Below are 21,588 nucleotides of genomic sequence, written 5' to 3'. Positions count from 1 at the left end.
GCAGGGTTCTAAAGGACTCTGAGCTGTACCTAGTTAATGATTAGCTGTTTATTGTTTCCCTACTCTATGCTGAGAGTGAACCTTAGATCAGGTGACAAAGGTACTGAGTTGCAAACTCGCCATCTTGAAAGCAGTGGTGTTTTTAAGTCTTCCTGGCCACAGGGAACAGAAAACGTAAACATAGCTTTCAAGGAAAACATCTCTAGAAAAATGGATGTACGTAGCTGAAGAGAGAGAGAGACCTTTGCTTATCGGTCTGTTTGGATTATTTCGTATTTTCTAAGATGCCGAGCCTGTTCTGGACAGCACAATACATTTTGGTTTTATCTTTGATGTTTATGTTCTGTTTTTAAAGAGTTCTGCAAGTAAAAGTCTGACTAATATTTTTATGGGCCCAAACAATGGTTTCTTCCAAAAGGACTCAGTTCTTATGCTTCCAGTCGCTTCAAACTGTGCAATACTGATATCTGCAACATGGGCCAATACAGTTGTTGCTTTCCGGCAACTGATATTCAGAGCCATACCACCTCCAATACCAGAAGCAAGATTATAGAACAAACACCGAAAGGTTTTCAGTTCATTTCATGCTGTTCTGTATTATATAAGATGTTTCTGCTTTGCAGATTTTATAACCCTCAGGGTGAAGGATTTGAGAAGAGGCCAGGGTTGAAATCTAAATAGAAAGGTTGTTTTTTTAAAAAAAGTCCTTCTGACCTTCTGACCATGATCTGGTTATCTGGGGGAAGGTTGTTTCCAGAATGGGAAAAACATTCTTTAAACAAAAGTTAACTGAAAAGAACTTTCACATTTGCACACAAATACCCCAAATAGATGTGTTATTGATTCCCCCCTCCCCTCTTCTCGGTCCATGTCCCAAAGGCCTGAAACTTTGTTAGCCTTTTGGTAAAGAATCTGGACTTCCCCCAGAGAGTTTATTGGCAAATTATAAATCTGTCAGGTTCTTCTGCTCCAAATATTAATTTTAAAAGGAACTGAGTCCAACTACATATTGCAGAGTTATGTGTGTTTTACCCCCATTTTAAAAAACTGAAAAGCAGCCTATTAGGCTACCATGGGGAGGGAGAAGGATTTTTTAAAAACAAAAAACCATTGCCTTTTCTGCCATTTGTTTGCTTAAAATCAGCCCCCCCCTGCCCCACCCTCACAAACTGCTTTCCCACATGCGTGGAACAGTTACGGGGTTCTCTGTATCTTTTTCCCTCACAAAGAGAAAAACTGTTGGGTGGTGGAAACACAGACAAACGGTAGGAAGGGAAGGGGTTAAGCAGGACCTCACTTCCTGCTATTTTCCTTTCCAAAGCAGCCTCAGAGGCTGCTTTTAAATGTATTTATTTTTTAAAAAGCACGTACAACAGAAACTTACAAAATTGTGTGTAGCAAGAAATAGCCATGGCATATATGTATACTGGCAAATCCTGCAACAAGAATTCCACCATGAAATTCCCCCTCTCTCCTATCCCCCAATTGTATAATGCATATAACAACAGTGTCTCATACAGAATGTAAACATGAATTGAAAGTGGAGACACCGTATGTACTTTTATGTGTTTGTTGGTTACACAAGGAAGCCTTTAATAAAAACTACGGTAATTAAAGTTTGGCGGCCGTGTACCACCCTTCATCCGTAGATCTCAGGGCAGTTCAAAGCACCTTGACCACTGGCCAGGGCCATGTTTACCCGGGGCTGCAGGGGGTCCTGTGAACTCTGGGAGGCGGCAAATGCATACTGGTCCCTCTTGATCTGTAGCCCCTCTCTGTTGCTCTCGATTCCCCCTCCCCACAAAAGCTCAACAACTCCCCCCCCCCCAGAAAAGGGAGCGCTGAGTGGATCTTTGCTAAAGACAGCTCTGCCACTGACCTAAGCAAAGGTATCAAAACGGTGCACCTTACATGATCTATTCCTCACAAATAAAAGCATGCACAGTGAGAGAAAAGAACATTGCTGTAGATGCTGTCCTAAGAAGTCAAAGCGACAGGTGCTAAGAGCCATAATCATTGCAGAGTCCAGCAAGGCAGGGCCAGACAGAGCTGAGGAGAGCAATCAAATGGGCATTAATTTGACAAGCAACTGACTTTCAGCCCAGCCACTTCTGACTCCAGGGCTGGAGAGCCTCCAGCCTATGGGCCATATTTAGCCTGCCAAGACTCTCCAATTGGCCTCCCAAATGGAACCTCAACATGTGCCATTCACAATAGCTGACCTTTGGTGACGAATGATTACAGCCCTCATACTGATCTGGTCTTCAGTTTTCTAGGTATTTTCTTCAGAAAATTAAAGAGATCGTTGTTTTCTTTTGAGAAGAGATTGAGGCGGGGGGGGGGGTTTAAGTCATTGTAGCAAGGCGACAGCGGAGGGAAATGGTAGATGCTAGAAGGGAATTATTCTAGACCCACGTAGCTGGCAAGGCTGCTGCATGTTGCTAACTAATTTCATGGCTCTTTGCCTCAATTTCATCACCTATCAATCAAACGAGAAAATAGTATTTATCTATCCTTCACAAAGCTTCGCTCGTTAATGTTTGTAAAGTTCTCTGAAAGATGAATGCTCCGCAGTGCAGGGCAGAAAAGCGATAGTTTTCTTGGAAACAACGGGGACAAAGAACTTCATTAGTTTAAAAAACGAAGTGTGGGGGGAAAACTGGTGTTTTGGTTGTAACCTGGTGGTGTCAGGTAAGTGGAGGTGTTTTCAGTCTTGCTTTCTTTGGGGTTTGTCTTCCCCTTGCTGTGAATAATACGGCATGGACGCAGTTAGAGACAGTGTAACAGAGCATAGTTAAACTGTGGAACTCACTGCCTCAGGAGGAAGCAATAGCCATCAACTTGGGTGAGACAAAGTCAGGAAGGATGAGGCTGCCAATGGCTATTAGCCATAATGGCTGTGCTCTACTTCTGAATAATAATAATCATAATAATAATAATAATAATAATAATAATAATAATAATAATAATTTATTATTTATACCCTGCCCATCTGGCTGGGTTTCCCCAGCCACTCTGGGCAGCTTCCAACAAAATATTAAAATACTGTAGTCTGTTAAACATTAAAAGCTTCCTTAAACAGGGCTGCCTTCAGATGGCTTCTAAAAGTCTGGTAATTGTTTTTCTCTTTGACATCTGGTGGGAGGGCGTTCCACAGGGCGGGTGCCACTACCGAGAAGGCCCTCTGCCTGGTTCCCTGTAACTTCACTTCTCACTGTGAGAGAACCACCAGAAGGCCTTCAGTGCTGGACCTCAGTGTCCGGGCAGAATGATGGGGGTGGAGACGCTCCTTCAGATATACTGGACCGAGGCCGTTTAGGGCTTTAAAGGTCAGCACCAACACTTTGAATTGTGCTCAGAAACGTACTGGGATACTGAATACCAGTTGCTGGAAACCACAAGAAGGGAAGGGTTCTCTTGTGATCAAATCCTGCTCCCTGGTTTCCCACAGGGATCTGGTGGGCCATTGTGAAAACAGGCTGCTGGACTAGATGAGATGTTGGCCTGATCTGGCAGGCTTTTCTTACTTTCCTGTGTTCCCAGAACATGGCAATCGGAGATAGACTGCCTCTGAATATGGAGGCTGTATTTAGCTGTCACAGTTTAACCACCTTTCCTTTGTAAATTTCGCCAGTTCTCTCTAAAAAAGGAAGGTTATTTATGCGAATGGACATCACCCCTCTGGTAGGCATATGGATTCCTTGTGGCAATCGTGATATTTGCTGTAGGGTGTCCTTTTAAAAAACCACAATTGTTATAGAAACTGCTTTTAATAAAAAACTGAATAAATGAAAGGACTTTGCAAACAACCTTTCACCCCCTTGGGAATGGAAATGCATCTTTGCGCATTGTACTCCATGCTCAGCATGACTCCATGCTCAGTGTGCCTAAATTTGCCTTATCCACAAAGCAAAAACGCATCAGTGCTAATGTGGCATCTGAATATAGACTGCATTTTTAATCAAGACTTATATTGGCTTATATCTTGATCAGGTTCCTAAATTAAATGGGCTTAGATTTTCAAAGGTTTCATGCCAGGCAGAAAAAAAACCTTGGCAAGAGGTTTTCTCCTAAGACAAGAGGGCCCCATTGATTTATAGTAGAAAAACAATTCTCAAAGTTATATAAAAAAGGGGAAATTACATATGCTGCCCCAAGGCTGAAAAAACACTATTAAGAATGGGTAAATAGTAAAATAATACCAATGTGCCTCCCAGTAAAATGAGCCATATCTTCTTCCTAAGGTTGAAAGGCCAAGAGCAAATGGTTTTGAAAAACAACTGGCTGGAGAAGGGGGGGAGTGTAAACAGGGGAAGAGACTTTTTCTTCACTTTTTATTTTGAGGCTGTAAACTGTTCCTTCCTTTTACTTTGAGGAGATTTATCCTTCTAAAAAGCTATATATGATAATGTATGAAATATATTAGCTTAAATATATTGGCTTAAATGTAATTATGCAAAGGATTTAAGAAATGCTAGATTCATAGAGTCATATTGCAATAGGAGACCAGAGGGGCAAATGAGCCTAGCCCCCCCTTGCCAGACAGGAGACGCCATCGAACACTTCTGATATATAGTTGTCAGGCATTTGTTTAAAAGACCCTCAAATGAAGGAGATCTTTCAATGATGATTAACTCAAGATCCTTGAAGATAAAAATGTAAGATTAACCATTTGTTTTAGAAGGCAATAGGGCAAGAGGTGAGCTGGTAATTAAGATTCCATGTAAGATATATTATTACTTATATGTCATATATATAGCTCTTTGTCTCCCTTATAAGGATAGAAGGAAATGGGTGTATCTTTTTGTGATTAGTTATAGCAATCAGCCAATAGGAAATCCAACCAGGCTGATTGAACAGAGGCAGCCCAAGGAGGAGCAAAGGGGGCTGGATTAAGGGAATATAAGTGCTGGCCATAATGGCAGGAGGCAGGCCAGAGCTTGGTAACCATATACCACTGAGCCTCTCATTTATTTGTCTGACAAATAAATTATTATTTTAATTTCTCTGTTGCTGCGTTGAATATTTCATTCCAGCTAAGCGTTAACCACAAGCAGGGTGCTACATTTTATGGTGCCTGCGACTCGGATAAGTGGTCTGCTGGAACGCAGCCCCTTCGCCCTATTGGACAGGGTACAAGAGAGAGGATCTCTAAACTGCTTCCCAGCGCGCACTGGTAAATTTTTCCAGGGGGAACGCAGAAGTCTCGTCTATCTGATACCCTGCCCACTGACGGCGACGGACCGGGGGGGACCAGAGAAATAAACAGGCAACCAGCTAAGGGTAAGTGCACTAAGGGGTTTTGGCCCTCCAATTAATTGGGAGGAAGAGAAGTCCTGATCAAACTTCTGCGTCTCAGTAAAGGGGAACTGAGTACGCTAGGTGGCTGGGTACATCAGATGGTGATCTGGTGTAGGGCAAAGGGAAGATTGGGAGGTAGAGTGTGGTTGAAGTATCTAGTGCATTGCATGTGTGAGAAAGTACAATGTGTAGCTGACCTAAGTGTGGAGTGAGTACTACTTCGTTTCCCAGTAAGGCGTGTGTGTGAGTGACTGAGTGGATACTTCACAGGGCCATACAATGGGAGTTGGGGGTTCAAAGGGGGAAATACACCTCTTGAATGTATGTTAAATAATTTTAAGAAAGCCTTCTCAGGGGCATATGGAGTCAAAATGACGCCAGAGCGCTTGAGAACGTTATGTGAATTAGGGTAGCCAAAACAAAGTACTGGATGGCCATCCCAGGGAACCTTTGATATAAATTTAGTAAGCAAACTTTGGTCTAACATCACCAAAGAAACTGGAGGGTGCCCAGAACAATTTTCATATATAGATTCCTGGCTGAGCACATTAAATAAAAAAAAAAAATCCTCCATGGATAAGGGAATGCAAAGTCCAACGATGCAAATTATTGGCTGTAAAAGCCGAAGCTAGGAAAGGAATCTTGCCAAATAAACTTAAACCCATTTTTGAGGGACCAGAGGAAGAGGTGCTTCCACCTCCCCCCTATGCTCCACATCGAAGGGAGCCTAATCCAAACACTCCACCAGTTGTAACCCCAAGGCAAGAAACTGGAATGAATAATGGGAGTGGAGTCACAGAGCTTGATTCCTTGATAGATTATGATAAATATCTTCAGGAGGCATTGGAGTCCTATAATGAAGCCCAAGCAGAAGTGGTTATTCCACCTGTGAGTCCCAGTAGAACTCCATCTACAGTCTCTTTTAGTGGAACAACTGATTGCCTACCCCAAACCCCTGTACATCCAAGTCCTAGAGAATTATTACAGAAGTTACAGGGAGACCTTAATCGGTCAGCAAGCAATACAGCCAGGCGTATAAAGCTGCTAAAAGAACGCCTTGGGACAAATACCATCCCCTATGATTTGAGGCCCCTAGAGCAAAGTGAAGAAAAAGGTCACGTAGTAGCCCCTCTTAGAAGAGTATTTGATGCACTTGAGGAGCCTGTGCTGGTTAATGGGCAACCTGGACCACGGCCACCTCGAACTTCGACCCTGCAATGTATTCCATTCACAACTACAGATCTGATGAATTGGAAAACACCCCATCTTTCGCAGAAAAACCTCAGGCTATGATGGACTTGGTGACCTCAATAGTAATAGTCCTATTTGGACAGATTGTCGCCAGCTCCTGAATACTCTTTTCACCACTGAGGAAAGGAGAGACATAATTGAAAAGGCACAGATATATTTGCGTGAGCAGGCCAGAGTGGGAAATATTTATAATATTGACCATCATCTCCAGGACAACTTTCCCTTGGAAGATCCTAATTGGGATCCAAACAATGCAATTCACCTGGCCAGGCTTACTACCTACCGCCAGACGCTTGTGCAAGGCATCTGCAGGGCATGCCAGAAGCCCACTAATATGTCTAAAGCAGGGGTGTCAAACTCAAATTCATCGGGGGGCCGCATCAACAGTTTGGTCACCCTCAAAGGGTCGGTTGTATCTGTAGGACTATGTGTCCACTCTTTATTTGTATGGTGCATGTATGGGGACATATTTATACTACTGCTGGCATTATATCACTCCGTTTCTCCTCTCTTCTACAATGGGAATAACCATGGCCTACCTCCTAGGATTGTTGTGAGATCACATTAAGTGTGTGCAGTCGGGTACTGCTGCTGCAAGGCTGAAAACAAGAAACCAGCTCCCTAAAATACAAGCTGGCAATAGCCCATTATGTGGGTCAGAGGCGGCTCTGGTGCAAGTTCAGCTTTTCTGCGGAGCTCAGAGAGGCATTTGCCACCCTAACCCACCACGCTCCGTTGGCCCCAGTGTCTGTTGCGTGTGCCCCCGGGGGGGGGGATGATTGCCACGAGGCTTCCGGCAGGTGCTTCACCCAGGAGGGAGAGGGCCCAGCCTGCCTCCATCTCTTACGGCCCTGCACCCCAGGGACCAGGCCGGGCTGTGTCAAGCCTGCAAAGGAAAAGCACAGGCTGCTTTAATATCCCCATGTGCTTGCTGACCCATAACACTGTTTCGTGTTCGGTGCGCACCCACAAAAAGACTTAAGTTGTCACCTTTTGAGCTCCTGTATGGGAGGCCGCCCTCCTTTGTTCAGGATATTCCAACTGACCTCAAACAAATAGGAGACCATGTGACACAGGGACAAGTGCAATCTCTCCCGTGTTTTTGTCTCTCTCCCGTGTTTGTTTGTTTTTTTATCTTAACAGGTGGGCCCTCAAGCACACGCCGTGCAGCATTGCCAAGCCGATTCATCAGCTCCAGACTGGCATAGCATATGGGTGAAAGAGTGGAAACGTGATCCACTTGCACCTAAGTGGCGTGGACCTTACACCGTCCTGCTCTCTATTCTAACAGCGGTGAAGGTAGCTGAGGTGACCCCCTGGATTCATCACTCTCGTTTAAAGAAGTCTGAAGGCAGTTGGACATGCAAAGGTGACCCCTCTAATCCTTTAAAACTGACTCTCTCCAAAAACCCCTGTATCTAGCCCTACCGGGAGCGGGTTAGGTCACGGGCAACATTTGACGACCGGCCTGCTGCAGCCACAACCTGGAAGCTGGCTGACCTGCGCACGCCTGAAGCTTGAGGAGCGTCTAAACCAGCAATTGTGAACGGGAAGATTCTCTTATACAATTGATTGACTGCCCCTTTGTGGAACAATTATAAGTGATATTACACATTGGGGATCCTTGGGATATATGTTTTGGTCTTGGTGGTTCCCCATTTCTGTCACTGGGGGAATTATATTGGGACTAATAATTATTTGCTATCACAATAAGGTAATCTTTTGTGGAAGGAATGCATATGCTAGACATCAACATGATTTTATTATTAATCCTGATCCCTTGGGAAGGGGAAGGGTCCATGAATCTGACCAAATTTGCTAAATATGGATTCCGCCATGACCACAATATGTGGGTAGGCTTAGCTGAGATGATAGCCAATGTTGCAAATAGGACTAATTGCCTTGTTTGCTCTCTTGGGCCAGATGATTCAGAGGGAGGTATGCCCTTATTACCAATACCATTAAGTGCCATTGGTATGGTAAGCGAAATGCCACACCAAACAGAAGTACAGAATTTCCCCGGTTGGAACTCAACTAAACCAATACGAGTTATACCTGTGCAAGGGGAAATCTGTGTGCATAAATCATCAGATGCAGCTGACCCTACCATGATAGGCTCTTCTCATTGCCACTATACTTGGGATTATATTAAGAATAGTCAAACCTGGGCAAACGGTACTACGTATCGAACTCGGAATACCTTGCCCTGTGCACCTCCTTTTATTTATGCATGGAAAGTGGTGTGGAACATAACTGTGACAGAAAAAGGCAATCTAACATACTGCACTGTGAACTCTCTACCTCTTTTGATATTTTCGCCTTCTGTACTCCACGTACCAAAAACCTCAGACCCGATGGTTGTGGTGGATATGTGGAGAATGGGCATACAAGAAACTCCCTTCCAAATGGAGTGGGACTTGTTTCCTGGGATGGGTATTACCACCAATGTGGATTATGCCCACTAGTTCAGCTAAGCGAACACGAAGGAATGCTGATATTTCTCGTATAGCAGGAGGAAGTACCCAAAGTTGGAGCGGTACTGATGATTGGCCGCCAGAGCGCATTATAGCCTATTATGATCCTGCCTCCTGGAATCCTGGTGAGCTCATACAAGGGGCACGGGATCCTATTTATAAACTAAACAGAATAATTCGATTGCAAGCAGTAGTGGAACTTGTAACCAATGCAACGGCCCAGAGTTTGAGACTTATTGCACAACAGTTGGATGAAAGTAGAGCCGCCATTATGCAGCTGAAAATGGGAATGGATTATGTACTTGCCAGGCAGGGAGGCCTATGTGGAGTCTTGAACTTGACAGGGAATGCCTGTTGCTTTAACATTTCTGATAATGGTGAGGCAATCCGTGTGTTGGCTACAAAGATGGAGAATATAGCACATGTCCAAGTATAAACATGGGAAGGATGGGATATGGGATGGCTCACCAATTGGTTACCTAATGTTGCGGGACTCAAAGGGATATTATTGTCTTGCTTGTTTTTCTTGACGGTAGTAATAATGGTTTTATGTATGGTGCCATGTATCATCTCATGTTTTAGAAGTACAATTAGCAAGATGATTTCGAATGAAACTCTACCTCATATCATGGCCCTATACAGAGCTTTACCTCAGGAATATGATGAAGATCAAGCTATCAAGGACGCTTGGTAAGCAAGGTCCTTGAGCTTGAAAGGGGGGAATGTGGCATCTGAATATAGACTGCATTTTTAATCAAGACTTATATTGGCTTATATCTTGATCAGGTTCCTAAATTAAATGGGCTTAGATTTTCAAAGGTTTCATGCCAGGCAGAAAAAAAACCTTGGCAAGAGGTTTTCTCCTAAGACAAGAGGGCCCCATTGATTTATAGTAGAAAAACAATTCTCAAAGTTATATAAAAAAGGGGAAATTACATATGCTGCCCCAAGGCTGAAAAAACACTATTAAGAATGGGTAAATAGTAAAATAATACCAATGTGCCTCCCAGTAAAATGAGCCATATCTTCTTCCTAAGGTTGAAAGGCCAAGAGCAAATGGTTTTGAAAAACAACTGGCTGGAGAAGGGGGGGAGTGTAAACAGGGGAAGAGACTTTTTCTTCACTTTTTATTTTGAGGCTGTAAACTGTTCCTTCCTTTTACTTTGAGGAGATTTATCCTTCTAAAAAGCTATATATGATAATGTATGAAATATATTAGCTTAAATATATTGGCTTAAATGTAATTATGCAAAGGATTTAAGAAATGCTAGATTCATAGAGTCATATTGCAATAGGAGACCAGAGGGGCAAATGAGCCTAGCCCCCCCTTGCCAGACAGGAGACGCCATCGAACACTTCTGATATATAGTTGTCAGGCATTTGTTTAAAAGACCCTCAAATGAAGGAGATCTTTCAATGATGATTAACTCAAGATCCTTGAAGATAAAAATGTAAGATTAACCATTTGTTTTAGAAGGCAATAGGGCAAGAGGTGAGCTGGTAATTAAGATTCCATGTAAGATATATTATTACTTATATGTCATATATATAGCTCTTTGTCTCCCTTATAAGGATAGAAGGAAATGGGTGTATCTTTTTGTGATTAGTTATAGCAATCAGCCAATAGGAAATCCAACCAGGCTGATTGAACAGAGGCAGCCCAAGGAGGAGCAAAGGGGGCTGGATTAAGGGAATATAAGTGCTGGCCATAATGGCAGGAGGCAGGCCAGAGCTTGGTAACCATATACCACTGAGCCTCTCATTTATTTGTCTGACAAATAAATTATTATTTTAATTTCTCTGTTGCTGCGTTGAATATTTCATTCCAGCTAAGCGTTAACCACAAGCAGGGTGCTACACTACTTCTGCTGGTTTAAGGTTTTCTGATTTGAGGCCATGCCTTTGGTGAAGAGAAATGGCAGCAAGCTGATCAAAGCTGGGCATCGCATAACAACAGTCGGGGAGGTGCTAAAATAAATAAAAAACAGTGATAATAATTGTTACATAACTTTTCAGAGGGTCACAAAAGAAAATGTGTTCTCTCAACCATAATCTGTGCTTACGGCTTTATATAAAAAATAAAAAATGAATAGCAGCTGAGCTGAGAGACCAACAGCAGAAAGGCACCCAGTAGTGATCTCTTCAGAGGAGGAGTTTTGCTCTGAGGGAGAATTAAGGGACTGAGCCAAGTGAGTTAGTGCCTCTGTGCTGGATGTTACTCATAGACACCTACCTTGGAGCTGGGTCTGCAACAATATGTGAGTGGTTTAAAATATCTCTGAGATTACTGAATAAATTACCTTCAGGTCCAAAGCAGTTAAGGGGAGCCACTATGCTGGAGTTGATAGAGAGCTGGAAAGAGGCCAGGGCCAGGGTTGCCAACTTTTCCTCACTGGCTCCTGCTCCTCCACCTTTAATTTACCGCACAATAAATGTTTATATTCATACCATGAAGAGCTCCACATGCTGATTTCTAAAAATCAAGCTGCTGTAAAAAAAATAACAGAACAGGTTTGACAACATGCATTTAATTGCCTTATTATTAAAATTTTAATTGGGGGAAATAGAGCAGAGGAGCAAACTACTTTTTTCCCTCCTGGTCAGCTGGCAATCCTAGCCAGGAAAGTCATTCATCAGCGCACATTTTCACAAGGGATGTTACAAATGTACACTTGTAATTAAGCCTCTTCGTACTTGGTGGAGTTTTTACTTTTGAGTAAACATGCATGAGATCAGAATGTATGGAATTTTGCTTAGTTTCAAATATATCCTCTCAAAACATTGCGAAAGCTGTATAGGAAACTAAAGAGTTTTTTGGTTGTTTTTTTAAAGGAACATTGTTTTTAGTCAATATAGATTTCTCATTTGCTTTACAGATGTGGGAAAAGCAAAAGCTGTTGAACTGTTATTTGTGAAGACTTCATGAAAGTCGCTGCAGACAGAACATTCCAGGGCAAGCAACAAATCAAGTGAATGAAATACAGTATTTAAAAGAAAGCAAGGGCAAGACAAAGTAAGTCGAGTTATTATTTGTTATCAAGTTCATAATAATAATAATAGTAGTAGTAATAATAATAATAAATGACAATATATTTAAATGGTGACTTGTCCCTTTGTTTGAGGAGTCTCATGTAATAATGGCACCAAATATTATGGTTGATCAGTATTTCAGTATTTCCACATCTTTCACAATCCAAGAATGAGTTAATAGGACAAATGTTAAAAATGAGCGCAAGTGCTTATCTACGCTGAAATCGGGACAAGAAATGTTACTTATTTACTCATTTATTGAATTTGTATACCGCCCTATACCCGGAGGTCTCAGAGGAGTTCACAGAACAAAATCAAATTGTAAAACCACAAAATATATAACCAAAATAAAAACAACAACCCAGTAACACCCCCCCCCCAGTAAAGAAATGCACTTTAAAGGGAAAGGTGGACAGCTGGTGAAGTGCGCAGAGCTTGTATGTCTAGATGACAGGGTGAAAATGAAGACTGCAAAATACTCATTGTCGCAAATCCTTTACAAACTTGGCCTTGAAGGTGGCTGGCAGCTCCCATGACTGCCTTTAGAGCAACTCCACACCCAACAATTGCTCAGGGGCTGTTGCTCCCCGAAACAGCCACAGAGGGGGTGTTTTAAGAGCTGCCTTTGCAGAGTCCAGGGAAGCATGGGTGCAGCTGGGGGGGGGGGGGAATCCTGCCCATGCAGAGAACCTATCAGATAATGAATGGGGCCTTCCCACAAAATTCCGAGAAGTGCAAATTTCAAAGGGTGTCTGTGTTTCGTTGCGAATTAGGCAGATTTGCCTTTCAATGTGAACCGCCTCGAATTCATCCTCATCCTGAGCCCCGGGGGCTCCTGCGTCCTATCACCAGAGCTGAAATGGTTAAAGGGACAAGAATTTCTGGGAAAGCTGTTGCCTGATCAAACTTTGGAACCCTGCAGGGGGACGCTTTGCTTTATTTTTGTTTTCTCCGATCCAGCTAAAAAAACAGTTTGTGCGATGAGGCAAAGTCTCTCGTTTTGACCCCGGGGCTTGTCCTAGCGAGTGAAAAGAACTCGCTCCCCACCCTCACCAGGTCACCAACAAAGAGGAAGGTCATGAGGTTCATCAGGGAAAGGCGCAGGTCTTCTGGAACATCTGGAACATCTGCTCATAACTTATTGAAGAAGCGGCGGTGCTAAGCTAGCAGAATGCCCAAGTTTTGCAGACTTCCGCAAACTGCAAGGAGTGACTGTCAGATATTTGGAGTACGAAGGCCAGGACCTTGGGATTCCACAGTATCTTGAGTTAGGCTGCTTCCTTCCTAGAAAGAGGGAGCAGGTTGCTACAGTGCAGAGCTTTAGTAACCTCTTTGAGCCTTCTGGCTCCAGAATGCTGGTAGAAACCCTGTATGGCAAAGGTAGCCAATGTGGGGCCCTCTAGATGTTGTTAGACTAGAACTCACATCATGCCTGACCATTGGTCATGTGTTGGCTGGAATGTGGTTGGTTCAACCACATCTGGAAAGCACCATTTTGGTTACTCTTGCTGTAGGGAGACTGATGGTGTGGGCAAAATATTCTCATTACAACCTCTCTCCCCAAGGAGAGTTGGGGCATGGCAGTGTATCTCCGTGATCATTTCGGTTGCCCTTTTCTGAACCTTTTCCAACTCCTTTTTGAAGCGAGGCGACAGAGTTCTACACAATATTCCAAATGCATGCAAGGCAGATGCTCTACCACTGAGTTATGGCCTTTCTTCTGTACTTATATGAGGGATCCCAGCGGTCACTCCCTTTTCTAGACCTCCCAGTATGTTTCCTGAGAAGCTTTCTTTGTTTTTAAGGAACACTTGGCCACCATTAATTATAATCTGAACTGAGGAACTCCAGATAATCTTCAAGGTAACCCCAAACATAGAAACCACTGCACTATCCAGCTAATCATAGAACTGTAGAGTTGGCACGGGCCACAAGGGTCATCTAGTCGAACCCGCTGCAAATGCAGGAATCTTTTTGCCCAACGTGGGACTCGAACGCCCAACCCTGAGATCTCATGCTCTACCAACTGAGCTGCTCAATTATTGTTAGCGCGTCTGCTCTCAGCTACTCTTAATGTTCAGCAGCTCTGGAATCCGACTTATCTGCAGGGCCTAAAGCTCTTGCATTCCTCACTTGCTTTTCTCGGAGAGTTTTTTTTATTTCCCTTGGGTTCCTCGCTAAGTTTAAAGAAGGGTCAGCTGCAACTTAGTGTTCTGCCTACCGGTATTTTCACCAACAGGTATTTGGTCTAAATGAGAAGATATTTTCAGTGTCATTCCATGGGACCAATCCTGCTGCATCAACACATTATTATGGGGCTCCTTTAACTTTGGGGTAAGTTTCTTCTCATATTTATGAACGGTTGCCCATGGGTGCTGTGAGGGGCTCAAGCCATACTATGTCTTTTGCAGTGGGACATAGATCTCTTGCCTTTTCCTCTCCCCTTAAAAACAACAACGAAGAACTTTCTCAAAGCTTTTCACAGCCAGCTGGGTCTGCTGCAAAGCACAGTGCTGGAAGACTCCAGCCACCTGCCATCTTGATTTGTGGAGGCCCAATCCAGTTACAGTGGAGAGCCAAAGTCCCTCACCCCCGTCCCTCTGAAAGCCACCTAAAATTCACATAAAGCACACTATGTAAACTTTATGTAGATTTGTGTCACATGCCTATGCCCTGAGTTTTTATGTACATACCATTGCTCCTGGCTGTTGCCATGTTTGGCAAGTGTTTGACACAAATAGTAGATGTTTGTGAGAACCATTAGAAGCCTCTTTTGTATGGCTGACAGATATCAGATCACAATATCTGTGGAACGGGCACTTTTACACAGGGCTTTTTCCCCCAGCCAGAACTCACTGGAACTCTGTTCTGGCACCTCTCAGGTGGGCGCCATTGCCATTATAAGAAAACAAGGGAGGGGGCCATGGTGAGTTCCCACACCTCTTTTTCTAGAAAAATAGCACTGATTTCACAAGTGTCACATAACATTCATTCAGCACTTATGAGAAATTGACGTTTCCGTGCAACACTACCAAATCTCTGGAACTCCCTGCCTATTGATATCAGGCAGAGGCCTTTGTTGTACTGCCTTTTGATGCCTGTTAAAACCTTTTTGGTCTCGGCAAGCCTACCCAGACCTGTATTTTTATTGCAGATATCTGTTTTTGAAGCTGTTAACAGCAGTTTCCTTTCCTGAAGGCCCCTCCTCACCTGGAGCTGGCCCTGCCTGTGACTGTGTGTGTATTTAATGGCTCTGTTCACAGAGGTCAAAACTGACATATTTTTGGTTCTGTTTATGTCAGTGACCTAGAGTTCTATCAAATTCTGCCTTTTTGCTTATGCTTCAGACTTCTGCTTGGGCAATGGAACGTCTCCTCCTTCTCCCCTACAACCCCCTCCCCCACTCTCAAAATGTGCTCTAGGGGGCTGGGGGTCCCTTTGGATCAGATTTGGGAGGGTCAGGATAGGGGGAAGTCCCATTGCATGAGCTGATCACCCTTTGCGCAGTGTTGGATATAACTTCTAGTAAAGCCTGTGCCTAATCTTTCCCATTGCATACCCTCCAACCTTTCTCCAATGAAAATAGGGGTGCACTATTCAATAATAATATAATTATAATTATATGCCCTTCATCTGACAGGATTGCCCAAGCCACTGTAAGTGGCGGTCTTTAGATGTCTTCTAAAGGTTGTATAGTTACTTATCTCCTTGGCTCGGGGGTCGCATAACTCTATACCCTCCAACATTTCTCCGATGAAAATAGGGACGTCCTAAGGAAAAGTGGGACATTCCAGGATCAAATCAGAAACCAGGACAGCTTCTGTAAATCTGGGACTGTCCCTGGAAAATAGGGACATTTGGAGGGTCTGCCATTAACATAAATTGCATCATTTTGGCTGGATTGTGGTGACTTCTTCTTCTGTTTGAGTCCCATACACTCTCAGAATCCACTGCATAAAGATGGATATCACCCCCTTTTTTGTTCTGTAAAATGCTCAGAAACAAGAATGATGTGTCATGTAAGATTTCTTCATAACATATCTTTTTTGCCAGTTAAAATTCCATCTGACTCTTCAACAAAAAGGGCAATTTCGTAGAACGAAAGATATCTGAGTCAACAGTCAACACAGTGTAGGAAACAAAAACGAGCTTTGTAAATATTTCCTTTATTCCAAACACATGCAGAGTGCAGCTGCGAGGATTAACATACTTGCACTTTAATCTGTTACGTAGAGCAACTCAGCTTCAAAGCCAAGATGCTTTACCTTCCCAGTGGACCGTGCTGTGACTAGAGGAGAGGTAATATTTTCCCCTAAGACACAAGGCTGTTTCGCACAACATGGTACGATTCCTTAGCATTCATACAGTCTTGCTGAACCATAGTTCCGCTTACTGTGTTGCAGTGGCGTAGCGTGGGGGGTGCAGGGGGGGCCGGCCTCACCGGGCGCAACACCTGGGGGTTAGGGTTAGGGGGCGCAAATCCATGGGTTAGTGGGCGCAAATCCACGGGTTAGGGGGCGCAAATTACTTGCCCCGGGTGCTGACAACCCACGCTATGCCACTGCTGTGTTGTGCGACCCAAGAAAACTCTTTGGATTACTTCCTGATTTCCAAACGTTTCTGGATGAGTGATGTTGAGACTAACCAGGACTGGTCTGAGTCATTTTGCTGCCTGGGCCAAAGGGCAAGATCCACAGATTGAGGAGCACACAGTTAGGATAGGCTGGGAGTGCCCCTCTGCCACGATCAACACAAGCCTGGGGCTGACGTGGTTCTTCCAATGACGGAATTAGTGTCAACAACAAAACTCAACAGCTTTCCTTTAAAAAGTACTTTTTGTGCTGGCAGAATCCGAGAACAGGGAGAAGAGTCGGTGGAAGAAGATTGGAAGAAATTTAAAGATTATCTACAGAAACATTGTAAAATTAAGGAATGTTAGAAGGATGCTGGAATGAAGTTATGTGGTTTTAGCAGTAATGTTACAAAGGAGTATGTAAAAATGGATTGTTAACAGGTGAGAATGTAAAGTTACAATATATTAAGATAAATTATTGAGATAAAAACAAAGAGGGAAAGGATTTGCTGAATTAACTAACTGAACTAGAACACAAAAAAGGGAGGTGTGAGGAGGTCAAGGAAACAAGCAAATGAAAGATAAGATATTGAAAAATTGATTTGTTTTTAATTGTTTCTATTTTTCTGTATTTTGTATTTTTTGTTTTATTTTCTTTTATTTTTGTAATTTTGTTGAAACTTCAATAAATATTATTTTATAAAAACTACTTTTTGTGTCTGGATTTTTACTTCTTGGAATATGGTGACTCTACATCAGAGCCAATATAGAACGGGAGTCAGAAGGCTCGACTTCTTGGCTCAGGGAACCACGTGCCTTCCTCCTGTTACGAGTAGGATTAGACTAATGTTCATGAAAATTATTATTTTCTTCCTCCAGGGGGTTGGACTAGATGACCCCTGGGTTCCCTCCCACCTCTACAATGCCACGATTATTTCATTTTGTTTTATTGCTTCAACAGTTGCAAGCATTAGGAAACTGAGTGAAACACAGTGGTCCTAACCCAGCACAGAGCTGATTTCTGTGGGCTTCAGTGTGCTGGACTGTGTCTCCAGAATGGCACTCATCAATTTATTGACTACAGCTATCATGTCTAATCTTACAAGTTACTTCATTATAAATGAAGGGGAGCAGAAAATCAACTTTTTTTAAAAAAAAGAAAGATAAATGGGCTTCCTTTATTACTTTCCGGAGTTCTATATACAGAGAGACTGAAAGAGGAAGCAATACTTCTTATTAACTGTGACATCCATTCAGCTTTGATGAATGGATATATTGGCTGTGTCCTTTCCTATTCATAGTGGTACATAATGAGAATGAATTACTGGCTGATAATTTGATGTATAAATATTGCATTTAAATGTGTTAATGTCTTGGGTTGTGTTGTTTTTTTTTTAAAGTACTGGCGCACACACAAGATGTGAGCTGTAACATTTTAACCAACAAAAAGCTAGAAACAAATACTTTATGTGTGCAATGGTCCCCAGCCACCTGGTGCTCGGGTACTTTACAAAGCACCATAAAAATGTTTGTGGTGCTTAATGTGCAGTAATTTTAAAAGCATATGCATGTGCTTAAACACATGTTTAAAGGGAAATGGGGCAGGGCGGGAAAGGAACACTAATGTTTAAAACACCCGGAGGATATAATTTGTTTCCAGGTGAGGAAGAAAGATGGATAACTGGAGGGGAAGGGCTAGGACAGCCCCATGCCCGAGAGCCCGGAGAGCTGTTGTCAGTTAATGTAGACAATACTGAGCTAGGGAGGCTCATCATCCACACATTTTTAGAACTGGGTTGGGGAAAGGGTTAAGCATCCTCTGTGGCAGATAATCCCCCTGAAAGTGGCGCTCTGCTCCCACATTAATGCAAATATAGGTTTGAGAGCTGTATGCTTGCTTCATAACATCCCGTCCCAACCTCTAAGGGTCTCTTTGAAAATGCTCTTCTTTCTTTTTAAAGCTAGGCTGATTTGAGAGATCACTTCCACACCACAAACCTTTGACACCTGAAGGCTCTTCCAGAGGACCACACAAGCCATGGGGAAATCGAAGAAGAACGGGGAGGCTGTCTTTCTGAGGAAGAAGATCACCCTCTTGAGAGCTTTCTCACTCCTCATAGGGAGCATGGTAGGCAGCGGAATATTCATCTCTCCCCAAGGGGTGCTGAAGAACTCCGGCAACGTGGGCCTCTCCTTAGTCGTCTGGTTTGCCTGTGGGATCCTCTCTATGTTTGGTGCGTGGTGAGTTTCTTTCCTCTCCTTTTTCAGCTCTTGGAGGATGAGAAACCCTATTGGGACTGTGTTTCACCCCATCACTTAACGAATTGGTAGCTGCAGTAATGAAATCTGTATTGGCCCAGGACCCAGAACTGAGACAGCATTCTGACTCAACGTTGTTTTTAATGTGTGTGTGTGTGTGTGTGTATACACACACACACACACGGAATTTCCATTACAGAAAATAAAGGAGCAAAAAAAAAAAAAGAGAGAAAGTGCAAAAATATAATAAAAAGATATAGTATAGTACGTTATATATTATCAGTAACATTTCAATACATTATTATATAGTGGAACCTTGGTTTCCGAACTTAATCCATTCCGGGAGTCTGTTCGATTCCCGAAACAGTTTGGCAAACAAGGCATGGCTTGTGATTGACTGCAGCAACTTCCTGCAGCCAATCAGAATCCACGCCAGGTGTTCGGTTTCCAAAGAACGTTTGAAAACTGGAACAATTACTTCCGGTTTTCATTTGTATGGGAGCCAGAACGTTCTGCTCCCAAGGCCGAGGTTCCACTGTATATGTAATATAAATAATAATATTGTCATAATACATATATGCAGTATAAGCTCGTTCTAAATGTCAATATTATTTGTCCAAACAAGGTCTGCGTCTATAAGCAATTCGTTCATATGTTGCGAGTGTTGTCTTGTTGTCAGCCCATTGATTAAAGGGGACCGTACCTTTATTCTTCCAGTTCAGTGTTTCCCAAACTGGGGTCTCCAACTGTTTTTGAACTACAACTCCCATCATCCCTAGCTAGCAAGAACAGTGGTCAGGGCTGATGGGAGCTGTAGTCCAAAAACAGTCCAGAAACCCAAGTTTGGGAAGCTCTGTTCCAGTTCATCAGTACCAGTCTCTTGCCCAAAGAATCCACTTTTGTTGCCCACTTGCATCCTGACTCGTGGTTAAAGGAGGAGAGAGAATAACATAAGAAGCTGCCTCATACTGAGTGAGACCACTAGTCCATCCAGTTCAGTATTGTCCACACTGACTGGCAGCAGCTCTCCGGGAATTCAGGCAGGGGTCTCTCCCAGGGCTGCCTGGGACTGAACCTGGGACCTTCTGTTGGCAAGGCAATTGCTCTGCCCCTGAGCTGTGCCCTTTTCTGTACACACTCCAATCCTGCCATATCTGTTTTCTGAGATGTACTTGGGCACCTGATGCAACTGAGCAGCCCCTGGTCCCGTGACACCTCCATTGCACCTGCGATGCTGCGAGCCTTGGTTTCTGCCTTGAACTTGGAGCAGGAGCTCCCAAAGCCACATGGAGTTAATGTGTAACTAATCCGAATTAGGATCTTATCAGAAGAACCCTGTGAAAGAGGCACCCCACCCCCATTGCATGATGAAACTGGGAAGGCCATTTCAAAGCCCTTGACCCATAAGATTCCCAAACAGCAGCCTTCCTAACAGGCTCTTGTATCTCAGACTCCTAACATCCTGGATAGCTCAGTCGGTAGAGCATGAGACTCTTCATCTCAGGGTCATGGGTTTGAGCCCCAGGTGGGGCAAAAGATTCCTGCATTGCAGGGGGTTGGACTAGATGAGCCTTGTGGACCCTTCCAACTCTACAGTTCTATGAATCTTACGTATTTCAGTGTAACTCTCCCACCTGGGAAGTCTAAGAGGGGCATGTACCCTCTCCACCTGCAAGTCCCACAACCCATGTGATACTTACACAGCAAGGGGAAGGAAACTCCAGCTATTGCCCAAGGACAACTCCCATCAGCTCTGGACCTTTGGCCATGCTGGCTGGGCTGAGAGGAGTTTTAGTCCCACAACAACTGGAGGGCCATGGGCCCCCCATTTCTTCTACAGAGCAATGTCGTTTCTGTGGGATCTTTTAATTACATAACTACACCAGTCAGCTCAAATGTCCCTAGTATCAGGCACCTTAACTGAAGATGCCAAGGACTGAACCTCTGTCTTCAGAATGTGTGCCTGTGTACATACCATACGTTTAAAGCGTAATTAAATCACATGGCTTCCCCCCCTCCCCCAAATCATGGGAACTTTTGTTCTGTGAGGGGATAAACAACAGTTCTGAGGATTTCTGTGTGGGGAGGGGATTGATGTGCTTTGAATGTGCTTTAAATACAGTGGTACCTCAGGTTAAGTACTTAATTCGTTCTGGAGGTCCATTCTTAACCTGAAACTGTTCTTAACCTGAAGCACCACTTTAGCTAATGGGGCCTCCTGCTGCCACTTTGCCACCAGAGCACAATTTCTGTTCTCATCCTGAAGCAAAGTTCTTAACCTGAGCTACTATTTCTGGGTTATCAGAGTATGTAACCTGAAGCGTATGTAACCTGAAGTGTATGTAACCCAAGGTACCACTGTATATGATTTGTACACAGCCGTGGCCCCTCTCATAGTTGTCAACTTTTCCCTTCTCTTGTGAGGAATCCTATTCAGAATAAGGGAATTTCCCTTAAAAAAAGGGAAACGTTGACAGCTATGACCCCTCTTCTGCAAAAGGGAATATAAACGGCCTCGGTCCTGTATACCTGAAGGAGCGTCTCCACCCCCATCGTTCAGCCTGGACACTGAGGTCCAGCGCCAAGGGCCTTCTGGCGTTTCCCTTGCTGCGAGAAGTGAGGTTACAGGGTACCAGGCAGAGGGCCTTCTCAGTAGTGGCGCCTGCCCTGTGGAACGCACTCCCATCAGATGTCAAGGAA

General features: G+C 43.6%; 1 protein-coding gene across 2 annotated transcripts in view; it reads left to right on the top strand.

Moving 5' to 3' along the window:
• The first annotated feature begins 2,579 nt into the window (after positions 1-2,579).
• Positions 2,580-21,588, top strand: part of LOC309379288 (cystine/glutamate transporter-like) — a 31,209-nt gene continuing 12,200 nt past the window's right edge. Inside the window, exons 1-3 of one of the 2 annotated variants that reach the window (XM_081928348.1) lie at positions 2,580-2,691; positions 11,903-12,039; positions 18,591-18,863. In XM_081928348.1, the coding sequence (XP_081784474.1) occupies positions 18,668-18,863 (196 nt within the window). In that variant the 5' untranslated portion in view covers positions 2,580-2,691; positions 11,903-12,039; positions 18,591-18,667. Of the gene's footprint in view, positions 2,692-11,148; positions 11,285-11,902; positions 12,040-18,590; positions 18,864-21,588 lie in introns of those variants that run through there. The other variant, XM_081928349.1, reaches the window with a different exon arrangement.

This window comes from Podarcis melisellensis (assembly GCF_964234715.1).
Source record: "Podarcis melisellensis genome assembly, chromosome: 10".
NCBI lineage: Eukaryota > Metazoa > Chordata > Lepidosauria > Squamata > Lacertidae > Podarcis > Podarcis melisellensis.
The sequence above is the reverse complement of the archived record's forward strand: the minus strand, read 5'-3'. Positions and strand labels throughout refer to the sequence as shown.